Source organism: Delphinapterus leucas, chromosome 8 (genome assembly GCF_059928025.1).
Source record: "Delphinapterus leucas isolate spDelLeu-1000000601 "Yukka" chromosome 8, BTC_Dleu_Yukka2, whole genome shotgun sequence".
Lineage (NCBI taxonomy): Eukaryota > Metazoa > Chordata > Mammalia > Artiodactyla > Monodontidae > Delphinapterus > Delphinapterus leucas.
Window position 1 is genome coordinate 111,009,426 of NC_143136.1, and position 16,364 is coordinate 111,025,789.

The following is a 16,364-nucleotide window of genomic DNA, read 5'->3' on the forward strand; positions in this document are numbered from 1 at the left end:
TTCTTTTCTTGGTACTCATTATCATTTTTATTATTTTATTTTTAATTTTACTTTTTACTGAAGTATAGCTTATTTACAATACTGTGTTAGTTTCATGTGTATGGCAAAGTGATTTAGTTATATTTTTTCAGATGTTTTTCCATTATAGGTTATTACAGGATATTGAATATTTTTGCCTGTGTTATAAACACTTGTTGCTTATCTATTTTATGTATAGTAGTTTGTGTCTATTAATCCCATACTCCTAATTTATACTTCCTCCCTTTCCCCTTTAACCATAAGTTTGTTTTCTGTTTTTTTTGTGTGTGAGTCTATTTTTTGTATATACATTCATTTTATATTATTTTCTAGATTCAACATATAAGTGATATCAAATAATATTTGTGTTTCTCTAACTTAGTATGATATTCTCTAGGTCCATCCATGTTGCTGCAAATGGCAATATTTCATTCTTTTTTAGAGCTGAGTAATATACCATTATATGTATATATATCACATCCATGTCTTGGCTATTGTAAACAGTGCTTCTATGAACATTGTGGCGCATGTATATTTTTGAATTACAGTTTTCATCTTTTCTGGATATATTCTATATATAGATTCTAGGGGTGCAATTGCTGTATCATATGGTAGCTTTACTTTTAGTTTTTAAAGGAATATTGATACAGTTTTCCATACTGACTGCACCAATTTACACTCCCACCAACAGTGTAGGAGGGTTACTTTTCTCCACACCCTTCCCAGCATTTATTATTTGTAGACTTTTTGATGATAGCCATTCTGACTAGTGTGAGGAGGTATTTCATTGTGGTTTTGATTTGTATTTCTCTAAAAATTAGCAATATTGGACATCTTTTCATGTGTTCATTGGTCATCTGTATTAGAGACCATGTCTATTTAGGAGAAATGTCTATTTAGGTTTTCAGCCCATTTTTGATTGGGTTGGGGTTTTTTTTGTTTTTTATTTATTTATTTAGGCTGCATCAGGTCTTAGTTGCGGCACGTGGGATCTTTTGTTGTGGCATGCAGGCTCTTTGTTGCGGTGCCTGGGCTTTTCTCTAGTTGTGGAGTGCAGGCTTCTCTCTAGTTGTGGCCCACGGGCTCAGTTGCCTCCCAGCATGTGGGATCTTAGTTTCCTGACCAGGGATTGAACCCACGTTCCCTGCATTGGAAGGCGGATTCTTAACCACTGGACCACCAGGAAAGTCCCCTGGGTTGTTTTTTTGATATTGAGTTTCTTTTTTTTTTTTGCTTATAAATGTACCTTCCTCATTTTATTTTATTTTATTTTTTAACATCCTTATTGGAGTATAAATGCTTTACAATGTTCTGCTGTATAACAAAGTGAATCAACCATAGGTATGCATGTATCCCCATTTCCTCTTCCTCTTGCCTCTCCCTACTACCCTCCCTATCCCACTCCTCTAGGTGGTCACAAAGCACCGAGCTCATCTCCCTGTGCTACGCGGCTGCTTCCCACTAGCTATCTATTTTATATTTGGTAGCGTATACATGTCAATGCCACTCTCTCACTTTATCCCAGCTTACCCTTCCCCCTTCCTGGGTCCTCAAGTCTATCCTCTATGTCTGTATCATTACTCCTGTCCTGCACCTAGGTTCTTCAGAGCCTTTTTTTTGTTTTAGATTCTATGTATATGTTTTAGCATACAGTATTTGATTTTCTCTATCTGACTTACTTCACTCTGTATGACAGATCTAGGTCCATCCACCTTACTACAAATAACTCAATTTAATTTCTTTTTATGGCTGAGTAATAGTCCATTGTATATATGTGCCACATCTTCTTTAGTCATTCATCTGTTGATGGACACTTAGGTTGCTTCCATGTCCTGGCTATTGTAAATAGTGCTGCAGTGAACATTGTGGTACATGATTCTTTTTGAATTATGGTTTTCTCAGGGTATATGCCCAGTAGTGGGATTGTTGGGTCATATGTTAGTTCTATTTTTAGTTTTCTAAGGAACCTCCATACTGTTCTCCATAGAGGCTATATCAATTTACTTTCCCACCAACAGTGAAAGAGGGTTCCGTTTTCTCCCACCCTCTCCAGCATTTATGGTTCGTAGATTTTTTTGATGAGGTGATACCTCATTGTAGTTTTGATTTGCATTTCTCTGATTAGTGATGTTGAGCATCCTTTCATGTGTTTTTTGGCAACCTGTATATCTTCTTTGGGGAAAAGTCTATCTAGATCTTCTGCCCATTTTTGGATTGGGTTGTTTGTTTTTTTGATATTGAGCTGCATGAGCTGCTCCTATATTTTGGAGATTAATCCTTGGCCAGTTGCTTCATTTGCAAATATTTTTTTCCCATTCTGAGGCTTGTCTCTTCATCTTATTTATGGTTTCCTTTGCTGTGCAAAAGCCTTTAAGTTTCATTAGGTCCCATTTGTTTATTTTTGTTTTTATTTCCATTTCTCTAGGAGGTGGGTCAAAAAGGATCTTGCTGTGATTTGTCTTGGAGTGTTCTGCCTATGTTTTCCTCTAAGAGTTTTATAGCGTCTGCCCTTACATTTAGGTCATTAATCCATTTTGAGTTTATTTTTGTGTATGGTGTTAGGGAGTGTTCTAATTTCATTCTTTTACCTGTAGCTGTCCAGTTTTCCCAGCACCACTTATTGAAGAGGCTGTCTCTTCTCCATTGTATATTCTTGCCTTCTTTATCATAGATAAGGTGACCATATGTGTGTGAGTTTATCTCTGAGCTTTCTATCCTGCTCCATTGATCTATATTTCTGTTTTTGTGCCAGTGCCATACTGTCTTGATTACTGTAGCTTTGTAGTATAGTCTGAAGTCAGGGAGCCTGATTACTCCAGCTCCTCTTTTCTTTCTCAAGATTGCTTTGGCTATTCAGGGTCTTTGATGTTTCCATACAAATTGTGAAATTTTTTGTTGTAGTTCTGTGAAAAATGCCATTGGTAGTTTGATAGGGATGGCATTGAATCTGTAGATTGCTTTGGGCAGTATAGTCATTTTCACAATGTTGATTTTTCCAATCCAATGGGATATCTCTCCATCTGTTTGTATCATCTTTAATTTCTTTCATCAGTGTCTTATAATTTTCTGCATACAGGTCTTTTGTCTCCTTAGGTAGGTTTATTCCTAGGTATTTTATTCTTTTTGTTGCAATGGTAAATGGGAGTGTTTCTGTAATTTATCTTTCAGATTTTTCATCATTAGTGTATAGGAATGCAAGGGATTTCTGTGCATTAATTTTGTATCTTGCTACTTTACCAAATTCATTGATTAGCTCTAGTAGTTTTCTGGTAGCATCTTTAGGATTTTCTATGTATAGTATCATGTCATCTGCAAACAGTGACGATTTTACTTCTTTTCTGATTTGGATTCCTTTTATTTCTTTTTCTTCTCTGATTGCTGTGGCTAAAACTTCCAAAACTATGTTGAATAGTAGTGGTGAGAGTGGGCAGCATTGGATTTTTTCCTGCTCTAGGGGGAAATGGTTTCAGTTTTTCACCACTGAGCACAATGTTGGCTGTGGGTTTGTCATATATGGCCTTCCTTACGTTGAGGTAAGTTCCCTCTATGCCTATGTTTTGGAAGGTTTTTTTTCTTTTATCATAAATGGGTGTTGAAGTATGTCAAAAGGTTTTTCTGCATCTATTGTGATGATCATACAATTTTTCTCCTTCAATTTGCTAATATGGTGTATCACATTGATTGATTTGTTTATATTGAAGAATCCTTGCATTCCTGGGATAAACCCTACTTGATCATGGTGTATGATCCATTTAATGTGCTGTTGGACTCTATTTGCTAGTATTTTGTTGAGGATTTTTGCATCTATGTTCATTAGTGATATTGGCTTGTAGTTTTCTTTTTTTGTGACATCTTTGTCTGGTTTTGGTATTAGGGTGATGGTGGCCTCATGGAATGGGTTTGGGAGTGTTCCTCCCTCTGCTATATTTTGGAAGAGTTTAAGAAGGATAGGTGTTAGCTCTTCTCTAAATGTTTTTTAGAATTCGCCTGTGAAGCCATCTGGTCCTGGGCTTTCGTTGGTTGGAAGATTTTTAATCAGAGTCTGAATTTCAGTGCTTGTGATTGGTTTGTTTATATTTTTTATTTCTTCCTGGTTCAGTCTCAGAAGGTTGTGTTTTTCTAAGCATTTGTCCATTTCTTCCAGGTTGTCCATTTTTTTGGCATATAGGTGCTTGTAGTAATCTCTCATGATCCTTTGTATTTCTGTAGTGTCAGTTGTTACTTCTCCTTTTTCATTTCTAATTCTATTGATTTGAGTCTTCTTTTATTTCTTGATGAGTCTTGTTAATGTTTTATCAATTTTGTTTATTTTCTCAAAGAATCAACTTTTAGTTTTATTGATCTTTGCTATTGTTTCTTTCATTTCTTTTTCATTTATTTCTGATCTGATATTTATGATTTCTTGCCTTCTGTTGGCTTTTGGGGTTTTTGTTCTTCTTTCTCTAATTGCTTCAGGTGTAAGGTTATGTTGTTTATTTGAGATGTTTCTTGTTTCCTGAGGTAGGATTGCATTGCTATTAACTTCCCTGTTATAACTGCTTCTGCTGCATCCCATAGGTGTAGGGTCATCTTGTATTCATTGCCATTTGTTTCTAGGTATTTTTTAATTTCCTCTTTGACTTCTTTAATGATCTCTTGGTTTAGTAGTGTATTGTTTACCCTCCATTTGTTTGTATTTTTTACAGATTTTTTCCTGTAATTAATATCTAGTCTCATAGTGTTGTGGTTGGAAAAGATACTTGATATGATTTCAATTTTCTTAAACTTACCAAAGTTTAATTTGTGACCCAAGATATGATCTATCCTGGAGAATATTCGAGGAGCACTTGAGAAGAAAGTGTATTCTGTTGTTTTTGGATGGAATGTCCTATAAATATCAATTAAGTCTGTCTTGTTTAATATAGCATTTTAAGTTTGTTTTTCCTTATTTATTTTCATTTTGGATGATCTGTCCATTGGTGAAAGTGGGGTGTTAAAGTCCCCTACTATGATTATGTTACTGTCGATTTCCCCTTTTTTGGCTGTTAGCATTTGCCTTATGTATTGAGGTGCTCCTATGTTGGGTGCATAAATATTTACAATTGTTGTATACTTTTCTTGGACTGATCTTTTTTTTTTTTTTTTTAAACATCTTTATTGGGGTATAATTGCTTTACAATGGTGTGTTAGTTTCTGCTTTATAACAAAGTGAATCAGTTATACATATACATATGTTCCCATATGTCTTCCCTCTTGCGTCTCCCTCCCTCCCACTCTCCCTATCCCACCCCTCCAGGCTGTCACAAAGCACCGAGCTAATATCCCTGTGCCTTGCGGCTGCTTCCCCCTAGCTATCTACCTTACTACGTTTGTTAGTGTGTATATGTCCATGACTCTCTCTCGCCCTGTTGGACTGATCTTTTGATCATTATGTAAGGTCCTTCTAAATCTCTTGTAATAGTCTTTATTTTAAAGTGTATTTTGTCTGATATGAGAATTGCTACTCCAGTTTTCTTTCTTTCTTTTTTTTTTTTCCAGTATGTGGGCCTCTCACTGTTGTGGCCTCTCCCGTTGTGGAGCACAGGCTCCAGACACGCAGGCTCAGCAGTCATGGCTCACGGGCCCAGCTGCTCCACGGCATGTGGGATCTTCCCAGACTGAGACATGAACCCATGTCCCCTGCATCAGCAGGCGGACTCTCAACCACTATGCCACCAGGGAAGCCCTCCAGCTTTCTTTTGATTTCCATTTGCATGGAATATCTCTTTCCATCCCCTCACTTTTAGTCTGTATGTGTCCCTAGGTCTGAAGTATGTCTCTGGTAGACAGCATATATATGGGTCTTGTCTTTGTATCCATTCATCCAGTCTACATCTTTTGGTTGGAACATTTATTCCATTTACCTCTAAGGTAGTTATCAATATGTATGTTCCTATTACCATTTTCTTAATTGTTTGGGGTTTGTTATTGTAGGTCTTTTCCTTATCTTGTGTTTCCTGCCTAGAGAAGTTCCTTTAGCATTTGTTGTAAAGCTGGTATGGTGGTGCTGAATTCTCTTAGCTTTTTCTTTTCTGTAAAGGTTTTACTTTCTCCATCAAATCGGGATGAGACCCTTGCTGGATAGAGTAATATTGGTTGCAGGTTTCTCCCTGTCATCACTTTAAATATGTCCTGCCAGTCCCTTCTGGCTTGCAGAGTTTCTGCTGAAAGATCAGCTTTTAACCTTATGGGCTTTCTCTTGTTTGTTAATTGTTGCTTTTCCCTTGGTGCTTTTAATATTTTTTCTTTTATTTAATTTTTGATAGTTTGATTAGTATATGTCTAGTCATGTGTCTCCTTGGATTTATCCTGTATGGGACTCTGTGCACTTCCTGGACTTGATTGACTATTTCCTTACCCATATTAGGGAAGTTTTCAGGTATAATCTCTTCAAATATTTTCTCAGTCGCTTTTTCTTTCTCTTCTTCTTCTGGGACCCCTATAGTTTGAATGTTGGTGCATTTAATGTTGTCCCAGAGGTCTCTGAGACTGTCTTCAGTTCTTTTCATTGTTTTTTCTATATTCTGCTCTGCAGTAGTTATTTCCACTATTTTATATTCCAGGTCACTTATCCATTCTTCTGCCTCAGTTATTCTGCTATTAATTCCTTCTAGAGAATTTTAAATTTCGTTTATTGTGTTGTTCATCATTGTTTGTTTGCTCTTTAGTTCTTCTAGGTCCTTGTTAAAAGTTTATTGTATTTTCTCCATTCTATTTCCAAGATTTGGGATAATCTTTAATCTCATTACTCTGAATTCTTTTTCAGGTAGACTGTCATTTCCTCTTCATTTGTTTGGTCTGGTAAGGTTTTTGCCTTGCTCCTTCATCTGCTGTGTATTTCTCTGTCTTCTCATTTTGCTTAACTTATTGTATTTGGGGTCTCCTTTTCACAGGCTTCCTGTTTGTAGTTCCTGTTGTTTTTGGTGTCTGCTCTCAGTGAGTAAGGTGGGTTCAGTGTGTTCTGTAGGCTTCCTGATGGTGGGGACTGGTGCCTGTGTTCTGGTGGATGAGGCTGGATCTTCTCTTTCTGGTGGGAAGGACCACATCCAGTCGTGTGTTTTTGGGTGTCTCTGAACTTATTATGATTTTAGGCAGCCTCTCTGCTAATGGGTGGGCTTATGTTCCTGTCTTTCTAGTTGTTTGCCATAGGGTGTCCAGCACTGTAGCTTGCTTGTCATTGAGTGGAGCTGGGTCTTAGCGTTGAGATAGAGATCTCTGGGAGAGTTTTCACCATTTGATATTACATGGGGCTGGGAGGTCTCTGGTGGACCAATGTCCTGTACTCAGCTCTCCCTCCTCCGAGGCTCAGGTCTGACACCCAGCCGGAGCACCAAGACTCTGTCAGCCACTCAGCTCAGAAGAAAAGGGAAAAAAAGAAAGAAAAAAGGAAAGAAAGAAAGAAAAAGAAAGAAAGAGAGAAAGGAAGAAAGAAAAAAGAAAGGAAGGAAGGAAGGAGGGAAGGGAGGAAAAGAATGTTATTAAAATAAAAAAATTATCAAAAGTAAGTTAAAGAAAGAGAGAAGGAAATAAGAAAGCAACCAAACCAAAAAACAAATCCATCAATGATAACAAGCACTAAAAACTATACTAAAAAAACAAAAAAGGACAGTCAGAATCCTAGGACAAGTGGCAAAAGCAAAGCTATATAGACAAAATCACAGAAAGAAGCATACATATACACACTCACAAAAAGAGAAAAAGGAAAAAAGATATATATATTTATATAAAGGAAGGGAGCAACCAAATCAATAAACAAATCTACCAATGATAATAAGCTCTAAATACTAAACTAAGATAAACATAAAACCAGGAACAAATTAGATGCAGAAAGTAAACCCCAAGTTTACAGTTGCTCCCAAAGTCCACCACCTCAATTTTGGGATGATTCGTTGTCTATTCAGGTATTCCACAGATGCAGGGTACATCAAGTTGACTGTGAAGAGTTAATCCGCTGCTCCTGAGGTTACTGGGAGAAATGCCCCTTTCTCTTCTTTTGTTTGCAGAGCTCCTGGGGTTCAGCATTGGATTTGGCCCCACCTCGGCCTGTAGGTCACCTGAGGGTGTCTTTTGGGAAGTCTGAGGTCTTCTGCCAGTGTGCAGTAGGTGTTCTGTAGGAGTTGTTCCACATGTAGATGTAGTTTTGATGTACTTGTGGAGAGGAAGGTGATCTTCACGTCCCACTCCTCTGCCATCTTGAAGGAGTCTCCTCCAGATTGGCTTTTCTTCACTCCACATAATTCTCTGGAAATTCATCAAGGTTGTCACTTGTATCAGTAGCTCATTTATTTTTTATTGCTGAGTAGCTTTCCCTGGTATGGATGTATTGTATCACAGTTTGTTTAAATATTTATTGTTGAAGGACATCATATTTGTTTCTACTTTTTGGCTATTATACATAAAGCTTCCATAAACATTTGTGTACAGGTTTGGGCGTGAACATAAGTTTTTATTTTTCTAGAATAAATTCCTAGTAGTGTAATTGCTGAGTTTTATGGCAGTTGCAGGTTTAGTTTTTTAAGACATTGCCAAACTGTTTTCCAGAGTGATGGCCATTTTACATTTCCAACAACAATGTCTGAGTGATCCATTTTTTCCACATTCTGGTCAGCATTTGGTGTTTTCGCTATTTTTTATTTTAGCCATTCTTATATGTGTGTGATGATATCTTATCATGGTTTTAAGATTTTTTTTTGATGTGGACCATTTATAAAGTCTTTATTGAATTTGTTGCAATATTGCTTCTCTTTTATGTTTTGGTTGTTTGGCTGCCAGGCATGTGGGATATTAGGTTCCTGACCAGGAATCAAACCTGCACCCCTCTGCCATTGGAAGGCAATGTCTTAACCACTGGACTGCCAAGGAATTCCCTTATCATGGTTTTAATTTACATTTTCTTAATGGTTAATAATGCTGAACATCTTTTCATGTGCTTATTTACAATTTATATGTCCTCCATTCCATATGTATATTTATAAATTCTATAGACATAGATATAAACAAAAAATCTTACTAAGATTTTGGTAGGAATTGCATTAAACCTAAATATTAATTTGGGGACAGTTTACATCTTTACTATGTGGAGCCTTCCAATCCATGAACACTGTACGTCTTCCCAATTATTTGGATCTTCATTAATTTCTTTTATAAGTGTATTGTAATTTCAGCTTCAGTATTTAATTTTTTGAGTGATTCTAAATAGTATTGTATATTTAATTGTGGTATCCATGTGTTCATTGCTAAAATTGATTTTTGTATGTCTATCTTGTATCCAGTGACCTTGCTGAGCTCACATATTAGTTATATGGTTTTCTGATTTTTTAAAAAATAGATTCCTTGATATCCACCAAGACAATCATGTCATCTATAGTAGGAACCATTTTATTTCTTCCTTTCTAATCTGTATACCTTTTATTTCCTTTTCTTGCCTTATTGCACTAGGTAGATTTTCCAGCACTATGCTGAATAAGAGAGGTGAGAGCAGACATCCTTGCCTTGTTCCCAATCTTAGGGGACAAACATTCAGTATTTCAACAGTAAGTATGAGGTTATCTGAAGGGTATTTGTAGGTGTTCTTTACCAAGGTAGTGGTATGCTGAACAATTTATGTAAAGAACTACTGAGACAAAAGTATAATATTTGCACATACACACACACACTGAAGAGCGCATCCCCATTTGTGCCTGGCTGTCAGTGCAGGGCATGGAGCCAATCTAATCTGTTGCTGAGCTGGACCTGGCTTTGTTTCACCTTAAGTTGAATTCAATTTCCCACCAGCTGCAAATGTTTTGAGGGTGGGATGAGGAGTTCTCTGAAACAGAGATATGAGCAAAGGAAGATTATGGGTTTCTGGCTATATAGCTGAGTTATCAATTTTCTAACAGGTTTATAACCTGCTGATTGCTGAAGATTCTCTCTGAAGTTCTGTCCTGGCTGTCCACCCTTCAAAAGGTGGCTCTCTGCCCTGTCCCCACTTCAGTGTAGTCTGCAAAGGCCCAGCATGTCTCTGAAGCTTTTCTCTCATTGGTTCTGCAGCATAACCCACTTCACTGCACACTCTACAAAGGCACTAAGAGATTTCACTTAGCTTTTCTGTTCTTCAGGAACCATCTAGAAAATGTCCCATCCCCACCTAACTAAAAATTGGCTTTGATTTCTTTTGAAGCTGTTACTAGCTTTGTAATGTACCATGTATTTGCTTTCTCTCCTTCACTGCCTTACCTCACTTCCTCCCTCAGTCTTCCTGCCTTAGGAGTACATGTCCCAATAAATCTTCAGCATGCAAACTTGCCTCAACCTCTGCCTTCTAGGACACACAGGCTAAGGCAGATTTTTCTTAAGACTTATTTGAATTGTTCTTAGCTCTTAGTAAAAAGAGCAACCAAAAGGTACTGAGAGCAGATCAGGAAAGACTTTTTGTTTCAAACTATTTAGTGAGTCACACCCAATTTATAGAACAAATCTCCTCCATATTCATTCTACATGTTCTGGGAGAATCTGAACTAGCCCAGGAGGCTTCTCATCCTTTGAGACCCAGCTCAAAACTTCCCCTCTGGAGAGTCATTCCTGACTTTCCCCCAGTCTCCCTGGTACCCCCTGAGCACTCTATGCACGTGGCAATGAGAGGATACGTTTATGTTATAATCTTAGCTTAGGTGACTATCTCCCCACTCTGAAGGACAATGCCAGGGTATAGAAGATGCTCAATAAGGTCTAATGAACAAAATTCCACACAGAGGACACATTTCCAGGTGTCTTTGGATTCTGTCTCTACCACTGATATTAAATGTAGCTTGAATGCAGTTATTGCTTTCCCTGGGGCTGATCTCAGATGGGGGCCATTTTAACAACCCTGCACTCAGAACGTGAGGCCTCAGTTGCTGGATTAGGTGAATTAGCTCTCCAGAAATCACAGAAACTTCACTGAATGACATTAATCTCCCTTTACAAACAAGAAGATAAGCTAAAAAGAAGGCTGTTGATCTAATAGTTGAGACAAATCAAAGAACAGAGAAAGATAGACTATCTAAGAATATCTGAATGTAAAAATAAAAACTTAAAAGGTATCTAGTGTGTTTATCTAAGATTCTCACAATCCTCTTGTATTCCCAAATGTGATTAGGCCTCCTTCCGAATACAATCACGTCCAAAGCCTTTGTGTTTACTCACCAGAGGTTAGTCTCTCCCAACATTTCTCTAATTGGCTTTTCAATGACTCCACAGGACAGCATACTCCTCCAGCCAAAAAGAATTTTAAAAAATCTTTCTTCTTACTCTTAGGTTAGAGTCTCTACTTCTTAGCTTACTCATTCATCACTTCACCCCCCAACACACACTCCTTAAAAAGGCAATAAGAAGCTGCCACTGAGGATGGTTTCTGATTCAATATCTGTTTCTAAACCTAAGCCACATCTGCATTCAGTGCGGGAGCAGGTTAACTTTGAGATGTCATAATGATCATCCTCAGCCACACACTTAGAATGTCAGGGGCAGTTCTGCATAAAGTGAGAAGTGACAGGCCTTGCAGAGGAACTGAGTATGCCTAGAACTGCTCCAGTCAAAGGTGAAGATGGGTTTCCACTCAGGAAATCATCTGGACTATTCTTAATTTACTTTCAATTTGGCATGCATTAATTATCACTTCAGGCTCACCACAGTGTCAGGGGGCCCTCCCTCAAATGCATTAATACCCCCTTACCTCCCAGGCAGGCGCCGAAGGCAAGGGCATATATGAGTGGTGGCACAGGCAGGCTGACCTCAGGGTCTCTGCTCAGGTTCAGGAGCACAGGAATCTGTGAAGGAAAAGGACACTGATATCAGGTCCATGGAAGCCCAGAGGAGTTTCCCATTCTATGACCAACTTGCAAAATCCAAAGCACTTTTATAGCAGTCAAACTTTATGGAGCACAGGATGTTCAAAAGGAAATAAAAGCAACCTTTGGAATCCACAAAACCTTGAGTTTGAGACCATCAGTAAGTGTTTCCAGCCACATGACCGATTGGTCCCCCTTCTCCTCAGCTCCTTCTCCAGCTGCTGCTGTGGATTCCTAAATGGGGTGAAGTCGCATAGAATCTAACACAGTGTTTGGGACCACAACCATCTAACCAGCATTTATTAGCCCTGCCATGGATCAAGTCCTACACTAACTCCATGCGTACATCATTTTATTTAATCCTCAAACTTCCTCCAGGTGTGTATGTTATACCTTCAATTGATAGATAAGGACATTGAGACATGGAGAGACACAGATCTTGTAAGTGGCTAAGCCAGAATCAGTTCTCTGATTCCAAACTGCATGCAGGTAAACCAGTGCTAAACCATTTCTCACCACTGCCTCTGTGCAGTCACCCCACACCTGCTGATGTTCATGATGTAACAAGCATCAGATTCAATGACTAGGAAGTAGTATTCTCTAGTAAATCATGGCAACATCCAGTGCATCTTTCTAATAGGGATAAATTTCACATTATAGTAATTAGTGAAACACGTAGCAGTTGTGACGGTTCTGTGTGAAATTTGTGTTCCCAAAACATGCCCCCTTGTGGCTCATGTTGCTAATGAAGGACAGAAGGAGATGTATTCATTGGACCTGCTTCCAGCATGCTCAGGAGATGTTAGTCCATGTTACCACTGTTAGGTACCTCAGAGCAGCCCATTAGAGGTTAAGGAGGGACCCCTGGACCTGCTGCCTTGGAGCAGTTGCCTTGTGTGAACCTCTGTAAAGAGCAGGAAGAGGAGGGCTCCAACAGTAACCCATCTGGAAAGGACTACCCAAAATCACAGACAGAAAGATAAAAACAATGTGGAGATATGTAAATGACATGTGATTTCATTTGTTATAGAGAATTAGGGGACAACAGAGCTACACTCTACTGGACACCAGGTTTCCTGATGTCATAAAAGCAACACCTCATTGCTTATTTGGGAAGATTGGATCACTCCCCATCATTTTATCTCTGCAATAGGACTTCACTTGCATGTCTTCTGCAGTGGTCTCCAGTGAAACAGACAGATCTACTTCCCTACCCCACTGACTCTGGCCTTGGCCAGTGGCTTGTTTGACCAGTGGGTGGACTAGACAGAAGCACCCCATGTTACTGTAAGCCTCTCTGAAGCTTCAGGTTCGGCTATGAGAAGAGCAAATCCCAGGAAGTATTGCCACCTCTTGGTGCCCCCAGAGGAAGGACATGTGGAAGAGCCCCATAAGCGCCAGCAGAGCCCTGACCAATGGGCTGTGGCCAACCCACAGACCTATGCACCTACGGTACACACTCTTCTTCTAGTCCTGCCAAAAGCTCTCCAGAGTTGCCTTGTGGGGTCTGAGAAAGAGCCCTTCCTATTAGCTGGGTCCAAGGAGAATTTCAATTCACTTTTCATTCTCGGTAGCCCCAAATATTTACTGGAAGAGAAATGAGTAACATCCTGGGAAGTCTACTTCACAAAGAAACAGAAATTCCTGTCAGAAGGGTCCCCTGAGCAGTCCCCATGGCAAATTTCAATCCTTGCTTCTGTTGTCTCATGATGAACCCAATTATTGTCACAGAGGAAATTTCAGACTTGAAGTCTTGGTTCTTTGGAGAAACGAGCAAAGTAAAGCTTCTCCCAGCACCTAGTCATCAATGAGCAGAGCAAACACACACACAGTGTGGCCACCAGGCACTATACACACCAAGCAGCATGCTGTCATAAAAGGCCAACCTCCACCTTAAAGGACTTCTTGTGCTAGTTGGCTCGAAGAAACAGACTTGGAACAACTAAGCACAGGATGCTGGGCCCTTGTCAGGGGTACTGAGGTGTAAAAGTTGGAAGGGGTCCTTGACCCTAGTGCTACTAAAAATCAAGACAACTCTTCCTGTGCACATGTTCCAAACCATATAGTTACAAGTACCAGATTCTGTTATAGGCTGATGGCTGCAGAAAGATATCCACCAAAAAAAGCCCTGGGAGAGGTCTAGAGTCCTATGAAGAAACGTCAGCAACATAGTGGAACAAAAAACTTGAGAATAACCACACAAAAGCGAAGGAGAACAGCATTGGTCAGGTCCCCACTCCACACCCTACAAGAATGGGTTGTTGTCTCACTGGCTTCATACCAGGTCCCAGAAAGCTTCATTTTGCCTGCATCATCCCATTCCCCAAGCCAACACTGCTCAGCACCAAGTGGGAACTTCCTATTTAGAAATAATTCCCCTCACTGGGAAACAGAAAGCAGGATGAGCAAACCTACTTCCCCAGCCTTTCAGGGAACTGCACAAAGGACCCACTTTTGTTTCACCCCAGCCAGAAACTGTCAAACCTGAGTTGTATAGAAGCAGTTAAGAACAAGGAAGAAAAGCAGGGGCTACCAGTGTCAGTCTCACACTAGGAGTTACTATGGTTTCCAGCGACCTGCTCTATAGATGATTCTGGTAGCTTTCACCACTGAAGGAACCAATGACCAGCACAGCTGCTGCAGACCTCCTGAATATTTTACTGGTTTATGCCCCACAAGTATTTGTGTTCACTGACACAAGCCATCTGAGTCCCTTCCCAATCCCTCATGCAAGGCCCCACCATAGCCTGGGACCAGGACCAGTAGCCAGCCCACACCAGCAGCTGTGAAAATGAAAGATACCAGCCTAGAATCCTGCAGGTGACCACCCCATGGTAGCTCCTCCAGCTGTGCTCTTATGCACCACTGGACTGACACCAGTCACTGACTTCGACTTGCCATTCCTGTGGCAAGATCTTGCAGCCACAGGACTGTACCACAATAGCCAAGGCCCTCACAGTTGCTTGTGGGCCCCGGTTCAGCTCTATGTCTTGTCACTGGCTTATACTACTCTGCTCACCTGTAGCTAACCCCTCCAACTGTACACCTGCATGACCCCAGTCTGACTCCCAAAACTAGTCTCCACTGCCATGTACCCATGGCAAGAACCAGCAGCTATGGAAGTATGCACCAAGAGTAGGGCCCCTGCAGCTTCCAGTGCAACTACAGGTGGCCTCAGTCCTTGCTGCTTCACCAGAACCCCATCAGTATATGCATGTTTGTAATTGGCCCTTGCCACCACACAGGCACCTGCTGCTGGCCCCTGCAGCCAAGTGTATGTACACCACCAGCTCTGATAACCACTTTTATCAACCCTGGTCCCTAGCTGCAGGAACTGGAGGCACCACTGAGGACCACAACAGTCCTTGCAGTCTCTGTGGACCATCCACACCACTCACCAAGGACCACACAGTATCAGTGATGTGGACTCCATCATGCTGAGCCAACAAATCACCATGCACCCTGGAACTAGAGCTTCCACATGCCCTCACAATTGGTGCCTTGTGCTCAGGTTATGGTACTCTCAAGCATGCCCCCAGCTGCAGGTGAAGATATTTTCCATAAAGTTTGGAAGAGATGGCTGCTTCTCCACATGTGCAGATACTTGTGCCAGGCTACAGGGAACAAGAAGAATCAGGGAAACATGACTCAACCAAAGAAAGAGTGTAAACTTCCAATGATTGATCCCAAATAAATGGAGATTCAGGAATTGTCAGGCACAGAATTCAAAATAATTGTTCTAAAGATGCTCAGAGAGCTACAAGAGAACTCAAGTAAACAATTTGGAAAAAATAGGAAAATAAAACAAGAACAAAATGAGAAGTTCAACAAAGAGACAGAAAACATTAAAAAGAACCAAACAGAAATTTTGGAGCTGAAGAATACAATGACAGAACTGAAAAATTCAATCGAGAGCTTCAACAGCAGACTGGATTAAGCAGAAGAATCAGTGAGCTCAAAGACAAGTCATTTGAAATTATCCAATCAGAGGAGCAAAAAGAAAAGAGAATGAAGAGAAATGAAGAAAGCCTACAGAAGAAAACCTATGTATCATTGCAGTCCCAGAAGGGGAAGAGAGGAAAGGGGGCAGAAAACTTACTTAAAAGAAATAATGGCTAAGAGCTCCCAAATCTGGGGGAAGATTTTGATAATCCAAGTTCATGAAGGTAATAAATCACCCCAAAATTTCAATCTAAAATAGTCTTCTCTAAGGCACATTATAATAAAAGTGTCTAAAATCAAAGACAAAGAGAGAATTTTAAAAGCAGCAAGAGAAAATAAATTTCTCTCATATAAAGGAATCCCCCACAAGGCTATCAGTGGATTTCTCAGTAGAAACCTTAACAGTTCACAAGAGAATGGGATGATATATTCAAAGTGCTGGAAGAAAAAAAACCTGCCAACCAAAAACACTTTACCTAGCAAAGTTGTCCTTCAGAAATGAAGGAAAGATAAAGACTTTCCCAAACAAACAGAAGCTGAGGGAGTTCATTACCACTAGACCAGCCTTGCAAGAAA

General features: G+C 39.8%; 1 protein-coding gene across 2 annotated transcripts in view; it reads right to left on the minus strand.

The window, feature by feature from the left end:
* Positions 1-16,364, minus strand: part of OCA2 (OCA2 melanosomal transmembrane protein) — a 249,191-nt gene that overhangs the window by 12,552 nt on the left and 220,275 nt on the right. For both annotated transcript variants that reach the window (XM_022590517.2, XM_022590518.2), the window contains exon 21: positions 11,732-11,825. In XM_022590517.2, coding sequence (XP_022446225.2) covers positions 11,732-11,825 — 94 coding nt within the window. The remainder of the gene's footprint in view (positions 1-11,731; positions 11,826-16,364) is intronic.